The sequence below is a fragment of the Carassius carassius genome, chromosome 48 (genome assembly GCF_963082965.1).
Source record: "Carassius carassius chromosome 48, fCarCar2.1, whole genome shotgun sequence".
In the NCBI taxonomy this organism is placed as follows: Eukaryota; Metazoa; Chordata; class Actinopteri; order Cypriniformes; family Cyprinidae; genus Carassius; species Carassius carassius.
In genome coordinates this window covers 5,011,081-5,029,672 of record NC_081802.1, presented here as the reverse complement: position 1 = coordinate 5,029,672, position 18,592 = coordinate 5,011,081, and the positions used below count along the sequence as shown (strand labels likewise).

The 18,592-nt window shown below is 37.0% G+C and overlaps 2 protein-coding genes across 5 annotated transcripts; both read right to left on the bottom strand.

The window, feature by feature from the left end:
* Positions 1-400: 400 nt before the first annotated feature.
* Positions 401-4,863, bottom strand: LOC132131846 (protein ABHD14A-like). Of its 2 annotated transcripts, none has more exons than XM_059543980.1 (5): positions 4,709-4,863; positions 4,116-4,393; positions 1,867-1,982; positions 1,528-1,763; positions 401-1,438 (listed from the first exon to the last, which is right to left on the bottom strand). In XM_059543980.1, the coding sequence occupies exons 2-5, from the start codon at positions 4,391-4,393 to the stop codon at positions 1,256-1,258; spliced, it is 813 nt and encodes a 270-aa protein (XP_059399963.1). In that variant the 5' UTR covers positions 4,709-4,863; the 3' UTR covers positions 401-1,255. The 2 variants fall into 2 exon arrangements, with proteins under 2 accessions (XP_059399963.1, XP_059399962.1); XM_059543979.1 differs by having other exon boundaries at positions 4,116-4,506; positions 4,709-4,855.
* Positions 4,864-6,983: 2,120 nt separating this feature from the next.
* Positions 6,984-18,275, bottom strand: hyal2b (hyaluronidase 2b). Of its 3 annotated transcripts, none has more exons than XM_059543023.1 (4): positions 17,561-17,691; positions 16,164-17,151; positions 9,733-9,822; positions 6,984-8,080 (listed from the first exon to the last, which is right to left on the bottom strand). In XM_059543023.1, exons 1-4 carry the CDS (start codon positions 17,575-17,577, stop codon positions 7,694-7,696), a joined length of 1,482 nt encoding a protein of 493 aa, XP_059399006.1. In that variant the 5' UTR covers positions 17,578-17,691; the 3' UTR covers positions 6,984-7,693. The 3 variants fall into 3 exon arrangements, with proteins under 3 accessions (XP_059399006.1, XP_059399007.1, XP_059399009.1); XM_059543024.1 differs by lacking the exon at positions 17,561-17,691 and adding an exon at positions 17,854-18,275 and having other exon boundaries at positions 6,985-8,080; XM_059543026.1 differs by having other exon boundaries at positions 6,985-8,080; positions 17,596-17,668.
* Positions 18,276-18,592: the final 317 nt, after the last annotated feature.

The following is an 18,592-nucleotide window of genomic DNA, read 5'->3' as shown; positions in this document are numbered from 1 at the left end:
GGTCCGCTAAAATATATTCAAGCTATAAACAAACAAAACAACAGACCACAGCACATAAATACCACACATTACGGTTTCTGTCATGAAGAAGCTTTAAGCAATAAATAATAAATATGTAATGAACACCTATATTTTTAGGTGTGGTAATGTAATACCAGCACCATTTAGTGAACACTTTTCTTCTCTGCAGTCTCAGGAAATTTTCTATTTAATATGAGGAATAATCTACTGCCAGTACAGTACAGGCTTCCAATAGGCCTACCGCAACTTTTGTCTCTATTTTTGCTCTTCTAAAACAATATGGTGCGTCATTCACACACTTACATGCTACATTCAATAGTATGCACGTGCCAACTGCTGGGGTGAACACTCTGGATGATTTCACTCGATGATAAGACAAACCTATTCAAGCCAAAAGTGATTAAACAGTGATTTCTTCTCTGAGATGTTCTTGTCAAGACTTCTGTCAAGCATATTTAAGATGGGGGGACACTGATTTTTGGCTTTATGTGACTCACGTTGTTACAGAAAACCATGACAATCGTATTAAAAAAAACAACCCTTGTACATGAAACCATGGAATTTATATTATAGGAACAGCCAAAGACCAGAAAACATGGCACCTGAGTTACCAGAAAACTGTCCTCAGAGTGGAAATCATGGCAACCATGTTATTAGAAGCAACTGTCAGACTAGAACCTATGGCAAATGTGTTATAGGAATAACTGTCAGTCTGGAAGCCATGCCAACTGATTCACAGGAACACTTCTTAGCCTGAAAACCATGGCAATTGTGTTAACAGGTACATCTCTCAGAAAGAAGGCCAGGGCAACTATGTGACAGGAACCTCCCTCAGACTGGAAACCATGAGAACAGCATTACAGAAAACCCTCAGGCTTGAAAATGTAACAAAAGTCGGACAGGCCATTACAGGCAACGATGTCAAAACTGATAAAGGAAATGTTTACAATCTACAAAAGAAGCTCTACTATAGTAATTCTGCAGAAGTTTTGTTTGTTTGATTTTTATAATATCTAATATCTTGGTGATGCACGCAGGGAAATTATATGGAGTGAGTTGATGTGGATGGCTGATAGAACGTTCAGGTGTTGTGTTACACTTCAGGACTGGTTTTACAGCTGCACCGCAGTCCTCTTCATCATTTTCTTGTCTCGCGTCAGTCTTTTTCTTCACCCAGTTTCTTCCAAAGTCATGTTCACATGTGTGTTTGAGCCGTTCTCACTCTCTCCGTCCCTCATTGGAGTTTGCTGAGGAAGTCGAGCAGAGTGCGGTGGAACTCGTGGGGTTTGTCCATGTAACAGGCGTGTCGCGCTCCTGCCAGCTTCACCACGGTGTGATGAGGCAGCTGAATCAGGTTCTTCTGAGACTGGGCGCCCAGGTTGGTGTCTAACTCTCCATATATGATCAGTGTAGGAGTCTGTCATACAGATGAGAAGTGAGAATCAAAACCCAACATTCAAATCAAGGAATTCTTAAGTGTGAGATGTTTTTAAAGGAATACGCCACCTGGATGTCGCGGTACTGCTGTGGGGTGATGCCACGGGTGCCCACGGGGGCGATGGGCACAAAGCCATGCAGCTGGGTGCTGTGTTTCTGGAGGAACGGCAGGGCGTAATGGCCGCTCATAGACGGGCTCAGTAACACCGGTGCTCGCACGCCCAGAGACTCCAGAAAATGCTTTAGCAGGTCCACACGGCTCTGATCCGACTTTACAGACTCTGAATCCGGAGAATTCCCAAAACCTGACAAGAACAAGACCGTTTAGTGACCTGCTTTATACGTTTTTAATAAATATGCATATCAAGAACATTAATCAAGTGAAATAAAAGTTTACAGAGCTCATACCGGGCAGGTCGAGAGCAAGGGCCTGGTACCCATTGGACGCCAGCAGGCTGAGGGTGCCCAACTCCTCCCAAGTCTTAGAGGTGAAGGCCTGACCATGAAGAAGCACCATCTGCAGCCTGATGGAGACGAGATCTTTACAGTTACATAAGAATAGGTCAGAATATTTATATGCAGTATTTAGTAGTTGGAAAATAACCATCGTTACCATAGTTTTCATTTAAATACCAGTGTTTATCTGTTCATCTACCTATCAAAACATACAAGCAACATGCCAAAATGCCCTAGCTACCATTCAGAACATTTTAGACACTGCCCAGCAACCACACGGAACTCTAGAACCTGCCTAGCGACCAGCAAAGCTTAAAAACGAATCATTTTTCCAGTCAGTCGGAATCCACATAGTCAGGAATTTCGTGTGAGGTCGAAAGGTTTACTTCTGCAATTACTACAGTAAATTGATTCAGTTTCTCGAGAGAATAAATACTTTACGCAATATTTTGCAAGAGAACACAAATGCCAGTGATTGCAAACTTTATCTGGGAAATGCAATATTTTGTGAGAAAACGCGAAACGTGTTTTGGTGAGCACAATAGTTTCAAGAGAACAAAAAACATTTGGCAATTATTCTCTGGAAAAACATTTGGCGAGAGAATGAAAAAGTTGCGCGGGTGAAAGCAATGGTTGGACAACGCAGTTAGTTTGTGAGAGAACACAAAAGGGCAACGTTTCTCAGGGATAGACAAACGTTTTTCTGAGCAAAAGTTTTCTCAGGCAAAAAATATTTGTTGAAAAGAACAAAAAAGTTGTGCAAGGTTACGGTTCAACCACTGATGGCAGATGGACTATTCTAATGATGTCTTTCATACTTTTCTGGACCTTGACACGGTTATTTATTTAGAAGTCTATGGGACAGACACAAGCCTCCCGGATTTCATCCAAAATATCTTAAATTGTGTTCCGAAGACAAACAAAGCTTTTAAAGGCAGGGTAGGTAGTACATGTATAAACAACTTTCTTCCAAATTTGTTTAAACTTTCTATATATATCAATGCATAATTAAAATGTAAGTACTCTGATAAAAAGAGTATAAAAATCGAGTGACTCTAGACCGTTTAATCTGTATTAAACACAGCTCATTATTTCCATTTCGGGACGAAACATAGGATTGGCTTAGGCGACTGTCACTCTCTCGCAACCATGGCAACCACCCTTTTGCCACACATGACCTGCCCACTTGCGCGTGCACGTTTGATTTGAGGAATTCAACAGGCACGGATCCTAGGAATACCAAAACAATGGCAGAGAAACAGCAAGCAAAATTCACAGTACCAGCCTATGCAGTTAGTGAAGGCAAACTAGGCAAAAAAGGAAGACAGTAACAGTACAAGAAAAGGCAATGAACAAAAAGTCTTTGGATAAAGAAAGAAATAAAACGCGAGTTTATATCGGCGTGGCTTTCCAGCGGTGGCGAGAACTGAGGGAACTCAATGGGCTGAAAAGTGACTCCTTGATGGCTTTATTTCTGCTGGACAGGTAAATCTTACTTTTTGTATTTTGATCATACATATTTTTTTCATGAAGCATGTGTCATTAGCACACGTAGCTGCGTAATATAGCTAACATAACATTACTTAGCGAGCCGTAGTAGAGACGATAAATAATCTATAGGAGCCCAGAAGGGAGGGGGTGGAGTGAATGGAAATAATGAGTCTTAATAATGTCTTAATAATAATAATGTCTTTAAAACAGTCGTGAGAGGTCTACAGACACTCGATTTTTATACTTTCTTTTTCAGAGTACTTAAATTTTAATTATGTATTGATATATAAATAAAGTTTAAACAAATTTGGAAAAAACGTTTTTTATACATTTTTTTACCTACCCTGCCTTTAAGTGTTTGGAACGACATGGGGGTAAGTGATTAATGACAATTTAATCTTGTCATGACAAAATGACAAGTGATTAATGACAAAATTTTCATGTTGGGGTGGACTAATATCCCTAATAACACAAATTAACCATAGTTTAACCATGATGCTGGTACAATGCTTTGTCCCATAGACGTATATTAGATTTTCAATGGTTATCAACTGAAGAACTAATCAGATGTACTATTCTATTCTATAGAGCGTTCCAATTATGACGTAAGTATGGAACGTTCCAATAATGCGCCAAAACTGATGTCTATCTATGTAGCTCAATACAGCCATTGTATAACTAATAAAACCTAAATTATAAGGTAACCTGACCTGGGCACAATCTGCCGCCCAGCGCTGTCCACAGGCAGAGCCTCTCTGAAGAAGAGCGGCGGGTCTCCGGGCAGCTGTCCGGTCCTGACCGTGATGTTGATGCTGTTCGGCGGCGGCGGAGGAGGAGGAGAGGCGGCGATCAGACCCCTCCGCTGCTGCACCTCCAGAGACGGTTCCTTGCTCCCCTGCCGCATGGAGGGCAGCAGCAGATACAGCAGCACTGTGGCCAGCAGCACCAGCCCCAACACAACCAGACGGTTGCGGAGGAAGTTCATCATCTGCATGTAAACCCATTAATCACCGCAGATGAAACAATCACACTCGGTTTAACCAGCTGACACGAGGAGCAACCATTAATCGCAGCAGATTAAACCTCCAGACTCCATTTTAACTGGGCGACACGAAAAAAAACGCAAACATATCTGAAATGCATGATCGAATTCATAAAATACTTTAAAACAGAGTATGAGTAATTACATTTTTTTAGTTAATGCATAATGCATCTAAATAACGTCGCTGAAATAAAGTGCGCAGACGTGCTGCAACCAATAAATGCAATAGCATGACAACTATGTCATACATTTAGTACTTACCTAAAAAATATACGCAACCCTGTAAATATCCAATAATCGATGGCTGTAGGAAAGTTTGCGATGGATCATAATTCGCGTGTAGTCACAATCGCTCAGCGTCAACGCGTCATCCACAATAATAGTTCCGTGTGGAAACAGGCGCGTGCGATGGTTCCGATTCTGTTTAGTAGCGCTCAGTGACTCATTCCTGTGTCTGTAAATGAATCTTTCTTTGGAAATTTTTCAGAGTTGTTGCGAAATAATGTATCATAATAATAGGGCATGTTACTACACATTAGGAAACTACTGAGCCTCTAAAGAGACATGGTGATGACAGAATAAAAGGTGAAGAGGGAACAATTATTTTGAAATACAGTTTTTGTGATGGAAATAATAAGGCAGGAGAAAAAAAACGATATGTGCATGGTTCTTTCATTCAACTCACTCCTTATAATTTTTCTGCGTGCACAATCCCTTATCAAAATTACCATGGATTTGCTACCATTAATGGTTAATATATTTAAACCATGGTAACTACATCATAACAGGAGTTCTGACCTTTGTCAAAAAAGTTCTTCTTTGTTTAGAAATCATCAGAAATTATAAATCACTTGAAAACTTAAAATCTCAAAATTCATCCTTTGAAACCCATTTTAAATTCAAACCTTGCATTACCATGAAAATGGTACATCAAAATCATGTCTAAAAATGTTGCAGTCATGAATTATAAAAATTTAGGTTTGATCACGCACTTTCAAGTCGATGTTCAAAAATGTGAGTAACAGTTAACAGGTCCATTTTCCTTAGGGATAAATGAGATAGTTTTGATTTCTATTCTAGTCTAATAAAGAGAAAACTATGTGCATTGTTCAGCAGAGCTCAATGTAAAATTGTACAAGGTGATGTATTGGCTTAGACACGTGAATGCAGTGTGATTCCCAACAGCATGAGCCACAGATTCCAGTATTGCAAATACACAGAAGATCCCAGAGCAAAAAAGAGGAGAGAGAATAAAAGGAGACTGGATGTCTGGTTTGAGTTATAATAACACAAGTCGTTCTCTGTGCTGCCAGCCCCTAATGTTCGCTCTGGCATGGTCCGTCTACCCCCTCAGAAGTGGAGCAGGACCTAGAAAACAAGAAACCAAGGGCCGGAAAAACTAGGATTAGGGGAAAACGATGTGAAGAATTCGATTCCTAAATATGTCTCATAACGATTCAGTGTTTCTACAAAAATGTCCAGTTTAAATGAAACACATGCCAGATTTTCAATATGGTTTCGGACTGGAGTTACTTCGTGAGAATCTAAGAAAAATGACAAGCGAGATTTTAGCAACTTTTAAATATGAGATTTATTGTAAAAATATAAAACGGACACTTTCAGAACAATTCACTTGAGTCACCCAATACAACACAAGAGTGAATCTGGACAGAACATACATAATTTGGTATCATTATTCTATTGTATGAAAATAAAAATGAAACCTTTTAGGTTTAATTTAGCACTTGTGGGGTTCTTTAACACATAGTCAATGAGACTTTTCACCCAAATATGCAATTTCTATCATTACCTACTTTGCTGACAGACAAGAAAACAGTTTGTAAATGTCAGAATTTTCTTTTTTGGGTGAACTATGCCTTTAGAGGCACTACAACGACAAAAAAATAACTACAGGGACGAAGTAAAAAAACCACAGGCACAGGCAGAGAAATATGAAGGCATCTTTGCTTGTGTGAACCGCAGTTCACTGATTTGACATCTACATTCATGTTTGGCATCACAAGATTTGCAAAAATTCCTCACTATGCAGCAGTGGTCTAAGAAAACCTGTCAAGAGCATGTCTGAAGTCACATTTCACCCCCAAATTAAAAGAAAATAATGACAAAACTTATATTTTGCATAAAGAAACCTAATTAAAGGACCATTAAGATCCGTTGTGACATTTTCATTATAATTATGCACATTCACAAACAATCAGAATCACATTGAGGATCATGAGTATAAAAAGTAATTAAAAAAACCTGTTTGAATACATTATAATTTTCTAGGAGGAAAATCAACTAGGAAAAAAATTCCCTGAAATGATCACAAAACAGGCTTTTAATTTTGGAGAAAAATATGACACACTTAATGAATTAATATATTTGACCAATTATTAGTAGAACACATTAATAATTTAAATTGGCATTTTATATATCATGATGGAATTTCTTGTATTGCCTTTAATTTACTAAGATTTAATTTTAAACTTATGATTTTTCTATTTTTTAAAAACAAATGCTTAATTATATAATGCGAATCACATTGAAAATTCAATAATTTTAATAATAACATTGTGGTAATGACGACAACAACAGCAGCAAATGCACAAATGAAAATGCACAAATCTCATGGAATCAAATAAAAACCAATGGAAAAAAATAAAGAAAATGTTCCTAAAACAGGCTTCATTTTCCTCATGCAAAATGTAATTTCTCTAATTTCTTCAAATTTTCGAGTGAAATGTGATACAGCAGACAGATTTAAATCTAAGTGAGGTTTTGATGAGTCAGAGTTGCAAGTAACAAAACAAGTCCCTTTTAAAAAACTGGTCATGTGACACACAGCAGAAATAAGGTCACAACTGGTTTTACGCAGATATAAAGGAAAAAAAATACAGGCCTCAGATGATAGCGGAAACCACCACATCATATTTAGATTTTTTTTAATGAAAAAATGCACACGGACAAGATCAAATTTCTTTCACACATTCACAAACATCAAACCTAGACAAAAATCACAATACCGCCTGTCGAAGTTCAGCCTCCCATGCAGCAGGGGGCGATACTCTCGAACAAAAAAACCACACTGAGCCACCACTGTGCTGTACATACAGTCCACAGAGTTAGCGTGCACGTTCAAATTCTCCATTTCTGTTCAAATTCTAGTGAACAAAAGGCCTTTCACACATTTCTTGACGAGAAGGTCTGTTGTGTATCGTCCTCAAACCACATCTAATGAACTCTTCAGTGCAGGAACCCCATCAAGAGCAGCGGCAACAGCAGAACTTGCAAAAACGTGATCCAGACGAGCACAGCTCTATTCCCAACTTCCCTCTGGCTGCAGTCGTCACCGGTGTACCCATTATAGCACTGACACTGGAACTCGTCCCGTACGCGGCTCAGCTCTTCTTCTCCCATCTGTCCCGAGACCTTCAGCGTGTTTCCCTGACGCTCTATGCTGTGGGTGTTCGAGCTGAGATGAAGGTACGTGTCCGTGTCGGGACGTTTGCGAAGGCAGCGGCCGTGAAATCCACAGAGGTTTCGGCTACACTGCTCGGCGGCTGACGTCACGTTGAGCAGGTAACGACCCAACGGCCCTCGCAGGTATTGATTAAGACTGGAACAAGCCGCCTGGAAGAAACAAGAGGAAGGAATTCATCAAATACGACTTTTTCATACATTAGGATGTAAATTAGACCAATAATGTAATTTCATTTTTTATATGATTATAATATTCACTCGTGAAAAATCCTCTCACCGGCCCCCGCTCCCTCTAGTGAAGATATTACTGCGCCAAGACGAAGTGCTTACAAGCACTTGCCATGGTATTCCGCCACACAATATAGTTATCCATTTTACACGCTTAGAAAAGCGCAACGTTTTGTTTTGTGTTACCGTCCTAGGTCGAGTTACACTACGCGAGTAACTGTATTTAAATAGGGAAAACGTGGAGGTGTTTGGTAGCTTCTCTGCTTGGCCCATATTGAATGAATGGGCTCAGCTAAGTGCTTTCAAAGTGTCACCGCGCGCCAAAGCGATTGAGTGCACGCACTGAGACGAGAGAGGTATGTATTAACTCGTCTTAGTTAAGGGAAAAACATAGTTTAATATGAAAACACGGTGGCGTATCCCTTTAACAATATACAAACACATTAAACTAATACTTTTTATAAAATGTAAAAAAAAATGTTTATATATATATATATATATATATATATATATATATATATATATATATATATATATATACACACACTATATCTAAATAGTGTAAAATATTTAATTCAGCTGTTTTGTTTACTCTCATTTACATTGTGTGAACACAATAAGTTGGCGCTTAAAGTTGGTGTAATAAATGCCTTACAAATGATGAAAGAAATGTTGTAATAAATACTGTTAAATAATTTAAAAATAAACAACAACAAATTGAATTTATTTACTACTTAAATTAATTTTTTAAATAGTTTGTGTTTTTAAAAGATTCAATTTAAGTGAATGTTTGATGATGATAAAATTAATCTAAGTAAAACTAGGGGAAACTTAAAAACTCTAATATTGTCTGATAACCAATATGATATCAATATACTGACAATCACTATAAAGACCTCATTATGGTTTTAAAAGACACCTCCACTTCATGTCGACGTCAGTGTTTATCAGTGTTTACAAGATCCTTTTTGTTTATATATCTCTCTGCATTCTACAGAAGCCTTGAACTACAATGTAAAAATCAATGTGGGGGGAAAAATAATAGTGTCTTAGTTTCTTCAAGAGCCCAAGTTCAAACACTTTTTCTCTCTTCAAACCTTTTTGTCTCTTTTCAAAACTCTTTTCTCTCTTCAAAACTTGTTTTCTCTCCAAGTGCAACACAAGAGAGTGAGAGAGAGAAAAGATGGCTAGCTAACATTAGCGTGCAGTACCAACATCGGCCACCAGGTGCATTAAAGTGCATTCATTTCATGTACAGTATACTGATGGTGGCCGATGTTGGTACTGCATGTTCATGTTAGCTAGCCATCTTTTTTCCTCTCACTTGTGTTGCTTTTTAAAGAGAGAAAAAAAAAGATTTTGAAGAGAGAAAACAAAAATAAAAAATAAAAATATATATTTTTTTTTTGGAAGACAGAAATGGTCTTCTGATTTAGGATCAGAAAGGCTGTAGGTCACTAATTTTTTCTCCACATTGCAGTTCAAGGCTTCCGATGTGTTCTAGATCTGCTATTAAAAAACCCAACATGACTCAACCGCTGATGCTGAGCGCTCTGATCAGGCCACAAACTTACATGACTGCTAGCGTAGTTGGAGTCGCCCCAGAAGATGAGGCCCGCTACACCCAACGCCACGCTCTCGCCGATGGTCGACACCAGATCCATCTGCGCACAGACAGAAAGAATCATCACATCATCACAACACACGTTAGGATCTGATCATGAAGCAAAACAGGTGTTTTAGATAACGCTAAACACACAAATGGGAAAAAAGGAGCTTCTCGCTCTTACAAAAAAACAAACAAAAAAAATAAATCGCATCACTGAACTCAACTCCTCACACTGAGCTTCTTGTGAGTGTTTGTGAATAGTCCATCTTGTTAATGGACAACAAAGACTTTAATGTTCTCTTTCTTGACCACACACTTCGTCTCCAGCCTTTTCATTACATTAGTGACAATCTCTCGTTCATTCTTTGGCTTTTGTTAAAACACTTCACCTCTCGTTCCACAGACACTGACGTCACTTCCTGCGACAATCCAAACTTTTTTGCTTCATAAATGAATCCCTGACTTCTCTATGGCAGACATGACGTGTATCAAATCACAAAAGTACTGTTATTTTACATTAATGGTATTAGTATTTAATAACAATTATAATCTTTAATGGTGGTGAATTAATGTGAGCATTAATAAATGCTAATTATGAATTTATCATCAAATATAAAATTATAACAGCAATAATAATTATTAGTATGACTATTTAATAATAGAATAGAATAATAAAAATGTGAATTATTTATAAGTTTTATATTTATTATAAAATAAATACAACGATGATAATAATAACAATAGACATTAAAACTATTAATATTTAATAACCACAATAACAATACTACTACTACTACTAATAATAATTATTATTAAATGACACTTAATTATAATTAAATCATTATATTAATAGCATTAATATTCAACAATATAAAGAATAATTATGATTACAATGGTTATAATTAATTAGTTTTGTAGAATAATAAGATATAAAATAACTATGATAATAATCATAATATCATACAAAAATATAAACTGACAGAGTATTAAAAAACAAACAAAACAAACTAACAAAAAGACATTAAAAGTCTTACTTTTCAAATAAAATGTACATTGTATAATGACATTTTTCACTGATTCCGGTTTGAGAATTGTATTTACAATTACACTGCCAGAGTTCTCATTTTCATGTTATTAAACAAAATATACGACAGTGTTGTGGAGAGTTCTTGAATTATACAATAATTAATTAGTGTGTAGATTTTACAGCTTTTTTAAAAAGCGGAGTTTTTTCAGACAAAACATTCCTTCATAAGGCTGTTAATTCACCAGGTCATGTGACAAATCAAAAAAAGTTTCCCACTAGGAGTGTGCTATAGCTCAAGTGTAGCGTTTTTCTCAGACATTCTGGAAAAGTGGCTTGGCTTGTATTTTTATACCTGGCAGTGCTCAGGTTCTCCACACATGTCTGACGAACCCCAAACCACAGTCATTCTCTTACAAACGCAAGCACTCACTCACACACACATACACACACACACATACACACAGGCAATCTGGAGTCCAAACACAAATAACATCCACACTGAAACACAGATACATCCAGTAGCCGTTATGTGATCTTCAGCATCGACAGACCAGAATTACTCTACAGACTACAAGGACAGTTTTACAGACGGGTCATGTGACCAGCGGTGATGTCAGTATGGATGATTAGCTACAGTCTGCTAACTAGGTATAAGGGCTTGGGCGTCATGACGTCATTACTTGGCATGGCTGCCACGTTGATGGCCTCCTTTACTGCTACTCGGACTACTGCGCAGTGTTTAGACGTACTCCCTTTCATCCGTATGTCTTAATTTGATTAATTAAAAATCTATTTCAACCATGGTAAACCGTTGCTGTATTGTGGGGTGTAATAGCGTTAACACATAATCGCCATGGGGAACATAAAATGAGAATGGATTAACTTTACACCGCTTTCCTCCTTGGAGGCGCGACCACGGAGACCATAAAATCTGAATATTCATTTATATAGCTTAAGTAAACATTGAAAATAAGGGAAATTTCTCGGGTTACTCATCCAAAATACGGGAAATTTCAACATTCATCTTTTTGTTGCTATCCCTCTGCTGACAGCAAAAATTCGTACTACAAAACTGCTGCATTAACTAACGTTAAGTGATTTGTGAAGCTAGGTCTAACGTGACTTTAGTTACAGATTGGCGTGAAATAGTGCTCTCACAACAACCACGCTATCTTAAAAAGCCCAACATCATGCTAAGGTTGCTTTCAAGTAAGCAAAACGATGCTTTGAAAACATCTGTTTCGCTGGAAGGGCAAGGAGTAGCAACAGGACAACAGCACAGAGACTTGACAGGTCCGATTGAAGGGCTAACGGGATATTTTACAGTAAAATACTAAAACGGGAAGACAGCGGGAAAAGAGCTCAAATACGTGAGAACCCCGGAAAAAACGGGAGGGTTGACAGCTACTAACTACTTTTGAAACACATTGTTAAAAGTCCATGTGTGAATGGTTGTTAGCACTAACGGTTACTAAACTTGCAGCTAGGTAGAGCGCAGCTAACCGGATTACTGTATACTGTTTGCTGCTGTTCCGGTTCTAGGATTTGCAGCTCCTGAACCCATCCATTTGTGAACTGTACATGAGACTCCAATGACTTGTAGCTTCGGAACTTTTCTGAAGTGTAGGCGCTCACAAAACAAACAAGGTAGCCGAAGATATCTGTAATGCAAAATTGCGGCAGCAAGTCGTCGTCGGTACTCCACTCTTTGTTGGGAATTTCATATGGATCCAAACCGTTAATAGTGCAGATTTTGTCCACATACTGGTCCCTGGCATCCCTATTTAGCATATCCCTATAAATCCCACAACCTTTTCTCGATTTTAACATCTTTTTTCTTTCTCCCAACTCTGCTCTTCTCGTTCAACTTGCTGTATGTTTACATTCGCGAGGCCAGCAGCATGGCCGCCACGTCCCAGAATGCAACTCGGCGCCCAAGCCCTAATAAGTATTGTTATTGGTAAGACATAGTGTTAATTTCGTCACCTATTTTTAATTTAGTCTTAGTCTTGTGCCAAATGTCCTTGTTAGTTTTAGTCATATTTAGTCATTCACATATCTTTTTTTGTTAGTCAAGTTTTAGTTGACTAAAAGTGTTGTCATTTTAGTCTAGTTTTAGTCAAAAAAGAACAATATATTTTAGTTTAGTTTTAGTCAAAATTTTTGTCTTTTTTTAAAATAACACATTATTACTGAGATTATTACTGATAAACATTTCAGTAAAAAAAGTGTTTCACATATCTCAAACATTGGTTAAATGTCATAATTACCTGACAAAATACACTTGTTGAATGATTTTTGTTGAATGCAAATGTTAAACGTGTCTGGTTTACAATTTCTGATTTAGGACTCGAGCTTGACTGCACATCACATGTTTTACTTTATTGATACTGCTAATCGTAATGCAACGGACCGGTCATCGGGACATAAGACAAAGAGCCTGCGCAGCGACAGGAAATCTGATTTAACACAAAAAGCTTGCCTAGACGGTGGACTTGCGCTCAGGATTTTTTTTTTTTTTTTTGGAGCGGCGTGTGCGGACGAATTTTTCTACGCACCCACTATTTTATTTCTTGATAACAGACCGCTGCTAACTTTAACACACCGTTGCCATGAAAAACAGAGCGTTGCCATGAACACACAGGATTCTAACCGTAGAGACGGAGCGCACCATTTTTTTTAGCGGAAGCAATACAATCGTTTAAATCAATAAACTCAGTTTTAAATCATAATTTTGTGTCAAATTATTGATTTATTTGGTAGGTAGCAATGTAATAAGCGGGATCCGAACTCGTTCTGAAGATTTTAAAGGTGTAACAGCTGATGAAAAAGCAGAGACGATTGTAGACGAAAATTAAGAGATTTTATCTTAGTTTTTATTTTATGCAAAACATTTTCGTCTCGTCTTTTTTCGTCAACAATAATGCATGTTAATTTAGTCTTTAGTCAGTGTTTTTGGACAGTGTTGCAGTCTTGTCATCGTCTCGTTTTAGTCATGAAAAAAAAGGTCGTTGAAGAACATATTTAGTCTCGTCTCGTCTGATGAAATTAACAATAGTAAGACACAAAATTATTACAACGATTCTTATTTTTATTTATTCATTTTGTTGTCATTTTTGACAAACTGATAGCTATCATTTTTTTAAATTATCATATATATATAAAATATTAAATTACAATTTATATTAGTATTTATAGTAAAAAAAAAATATTATTTATAGAATCTATATAAATGTTATATTAATATATATTATTTAAAAAAAATTGAAATACACACAAATATTTCAAATATATTAAAAGAAAAATATAAATATTCAATTACAATTGATATTAATATTAAATTTACAAATATTAATATACAAAAACAATATTACATTTAAAATGTATGTTTTACACAACTTTTTTATTAATAAATAATATTAAATCAAACAATAAATAAAATATTTGAAAAGTCGCAAAAATAAATCTTTTTTTTTTCTTAGTCATTTGACCCTATTCAATACACTATTAAACATATTAAATGGGTGCTTTTTCAATCAGATGAACTAATCTGGACCTCCAAGTAGATTTTTTTCTTTTTAATGCAGTAACAAATCTATTTTCTACACATTCTTTTAGGAAATAATTGTTATATAGACATCACCTTGACATAGTCACCACTGATAAACTCCTAAATATAATGTAGAAACTTTATTTCTATGAAGCTGCTTTGCAACGATTTGTATCGTGAAAAGCACTATTCAAATAACAGTGAACTGAATTTAATTTTTTTGTATAATATTTTTAATGTATAGTATAATAAGTGATTTTTATAATTACCTCTGGAACGATTTTTTAAGAAAATATTGTTTAAGAATCATATTAGTCATTTAGTTGTGTCGGCCAAGTTGACGTGAATACCAAACTTTAACTGCTCTGCTCATTAAGCTCTGGGTTGGTTTTAAATGTGTGTTGGTAAACATCATCAGACGCCTGCTCCAGTAAATCTCAGGGTCTCACGTGTCATCCGAGCTGCTGATGGCATTGTGATGAGACTCGATGAGGAACACAGATGAGTCTGTCTCCAGACAGCTGAGAAGATTCTGCATGTGTGCTTGCTATATTTAGGACAAGCCGCAACATATGTCAGTCCCGTTGAGAACATGGCTCAACGGCAGGAAAAACACACCATGACACTGCACTCCTGAAATACAAACACTTGAACTTCCCTCAAACAGCTACAGAAGCCAACAAACCATCACAAAGATCGGTTCAGCTGGACAAATGTAGCTTAGGTTTTGCCTCCACAGGACCTGCCTCTAATATTTATTGTGGATAAAGATCTGGGCTGGTGTCCAAAAGGTGGAACATTTAATTTCTGCAAAAACTGATCTTAGGTTACGTACCTCAGAAACCTACAACAAGTGTCTCTTTAGATTAAAATGTCATTATTTAAACTTAGGCTGCACAACATATCGGTATATCGGTTAACCATATCGGTTATTAGCCAATATTAAAAATGTTTTAATTAGATATTTAATTGTTAATGCTAATTTAAAACATTTATTATTTAACACTGTACAATGTAATCTTATAATGCATATTCTAATTTTATAATTTTACACTTTAAATGTAAATGCAAACCTCAAAATGAATATACATTTTTCATACCATATATTACAATGTTTAATATTAAACTGACCGGTAAAATGTAAAATTGTTGAAATTAGTTTTGTGTTTTATGCTTATTGTTTAATAATATAATTTAATAATAGGAAAAAAAATTTAATAATTTAAAAAACAATAAAATAAAATGAATGACAGATTTATTATGTGATGCACATATCATGACCTGTATATATATATATATATATTATTTATAACAGATACTAATAAGCCGATAATTATTTTTAAGTAAAGGCCCGATAACCGATAAATAGCCAATAATTGCAATTCCAAAATATTTCATCTAAAATAAAATAAATGAAACGATTAATGCCCCAATTTTAGGCCTCAAAATTATAATATACAGTATAATTGTTAAAAATTTATATTCATTTTGAGATCTACTAAATATAATATTCACCGGTGTAATTAATTATTTATTTTTTAAGATTAACTTTCAGTGAGTGTTAGATAGAGGAAAGTGTCATCTAAATGTAAAAATAGAGCAAACAACCATGAGCAACAATTAAATATCCAATATCACCTGAAAAATATCACCTGAAAAAGTATTGACCGATAATTAATATGAGACCAATATGTTGTGCACGACTACTTCAACAAACAAGCACCCACCCAAACTGGTCCAGTATTAACACTTTTTTTTGAGGAAAATCAAACACTGCCACACCAAGAGCAACACAAGCCTCACCTTACGAAAATCTCACCTCTGTCAGCAGCAGGAGATCAAGAGGGCTGCTGTTAGAAGCTGGAGGACTGTTTTGGTAAGTGGGCCGCGTGTAGACAAACACAGGCCTGGCTGACCCATTCCCAACAGAAGCCAACCTCATGCCCTCCTTGACCCGGTTTCGTACGAACTGGCGTCCGGCCGCTTGGTCCTTCAGCACTTTTGCCATGTATATGGAAGGATACAGGGCTGTACTCTCCATCCACAGCCACTTTAGTTGGTCGTTCCTGGTCACCTCCACATCCGGACAGCGCCCTGTGTAGTTCTTACTTTGGTAATTGTGATTGTAACAATCAGGAAAGAGGTAGAAACCCCAAAGTTGCTGGGGCCGTAAGTTCTTGGCCGATCGAAGCGTCTCCAACATGAACTTTTGTGCAGAAAGCTCAAACTCTTGCTGGGCCACTTTGGCCACCTGATCTTGAGGCCAAGTTGGGTTTTTGTTAGCGACTAACCGTCGCGAACGATCACGGTAAATGTCTTTAGGACCCCAATTACGTATCCAGAGGGGCCGCCACTCCTCCCAGTCGATTACAGCGAGGCCTTTCACTGTCGAGTCCTTGATGTACTTCTTGAGCCCTTCCGGCATCCGTTCTAGGTGTTCTGTGAGACTGGCGACTTGAGGTAGGCCGCTGTTGACTGGAGTGCCGTCCGACTCAAAATACGGGTACAAACCTAATCGGTCATGATAAAAAATTGTGAGATTTTGCTTGGTGAAGCCCTCGTTCGGTGACGCCACTATTTGGAATTGATCTAACTGGAAGGTGACTTCATGTCGAGGTCTACAGTCTTCTGTAGGGGCGTTCCAGGCCAAAACCAAAGGCTTGCTGGAATACAGTGGCCATCTAGTGTTTTTTAACTGCTGTGTCTTTAAACAGGTCCAAAAGAGCATCGAAAATAAGAGACGCAGCCAGGAGACCCATTGAGGTCGGGTCGCCCCAAATTGCCATTCGATGTTTCTCATTTCAGACCTAAGAATACAGAAAACTGCTACAATTAATACCATTTCAAACTCACTTTGAATGTTCTAAAGCATGTTAAAACATTGTTTCACTTGCAGTTTGGTTCACTGTTACATTATACATAAATGAGAGGACTTACAATTATGAAATTTGCACAACTTTATCATAAGATCATTAAAAAAAACTGATAATGCATTGGAATCGAACCTATGACCTTGGCTTTGTAAGTACCATGCTCTACCAGTAGAGCTAGAACTTTAAAAGAAAAATAAATGGGTGGAATGAACTTTCAAAACAAAGAAAGGAATGAATAAAATATGACTTGTTATTAATACAAACAACCAATTGCATAAGCACATCCTATACAAGCATTAAAATGGACATGTTTAATTAATTGTTACATTATTAATATACTTACACATATAAATTAAACATTTACATTCCGGCACCTACCAAACTTTTGTCAAATGCTTCTAAAATATATTTTTACAGTAGTGATCGCTGGGAATCGAATCCATGACCTCGGGATTATTAGAACGCCATTCTGACATTCGAAATGGAACAAAAGAAAGCAAACAATAAGAACTCATATTTGGAGCATTCGACAGAATGTTTAAACTTTGTTTCAAACTTGCGATTCGGATCATCGTTCAGTTTTAACATCGTGCATGTGAAAAAAAACAGCTATATAAACTGTTAGGAAACGCTGACCTGTATAAATCGGACTGAACCCGTTCAGCACACCGGTCCAATCACTCATAAACTACCACGTAGCGTCCCCCCATCCATCGAGCGGTTCCCAACACCCCATAACTACAAAGTCCCAATTGCTATTTTAAAACAAAACAGTCTATTATCATTGTTTCGACGTCTTTGAAACATCCCGTTCACTTTTTGTGAGTAGTGCTCGTGCCCAGCTGGCCCATCATTTTATCTGGATCAGCGATTGAATGTGTGTGGATGTTTCCTCAGATTGATAAATGTAGATGGGAATATAGAGGGGTGCGGGTTCGTTTAAATGACGCAGTTTGTTATTCTGTAACGTTACAGAGTCCACTCGATGTAATACGATATTTAATTATAGAATAAATCTATATAAAGTGCCAAAGTCGTTACTTTCGGTGCAAACGCATAGGAGTACTATTAAATGTGCCCCCTGTCCCCCCTACATGGCGAGTTGGTTTAGTCCGGGTTTCTCCGCTGGTGATAAAGAAGCGATTCCACTATGGATTCCACTGAACCGAGCTGAGAGAACTGCAGGAGTTTAGAGCCTTATACACATTTGCATTATATTACATTTACATTTAGTCATTTAGCACTGCAGACGCTTTTATCCAAAGCGATTTACAAATGAGGACAATTGAAGCAATCAAAATCAACAAAACAACATTGATAAGTAAGCAAGAAAAGCAGTAAATGAATAGTGTGCAAGTCGAAAAGGGACGTTTTT

What these genes read in the sequence shown, in the direction of transcription:
- LOC132131846 (XM_059543979.1), bottom strand. Translation starts at nt 4,399, where the DNA reads ATGCAGATGATGAACTTCCTCCGCAACCGTCTGGTTGTGTTGGGGCTG. An exon ending in GGGCGGCAGATTGTGCCCAG is followed by an intron (nt 1,983 to 4,115) that starts GTCAGGTTACCT and finishes CGTCTCCATCAG; the next exon opens with GCTGCAGATGGTGCTTCTTC. An exon ending in AGCAGTACCGCGACATCCAG is followed by an intron (nt 1,439 to 1,527) that starts GTGGCGTATTCC and finishes TCTGTATGACAG; the next exon opens with ACTCCTACACTGATCATATA.
- hyal2b (XM_059543023.1), bottom strand. An exon ending in ATCTCCTGCTGCTGACAGAG is followed by an intron (nt 9,823 to 16,163) that starts GTGAGATTTTCG and finishes GTCTGTGCGCAG; the next exon opens with ATGGATCTGGTGTCGACCAT. An exon ending in CCAACTACGCTAGCAGTCAT is followed by an intron (nt 8,081 to 9,732) that starts GTAAGTTTGTGG and finishes TGTTTCTTCCAG; the next exon opens with GCGGCTTGTTCCAGTCTTAA.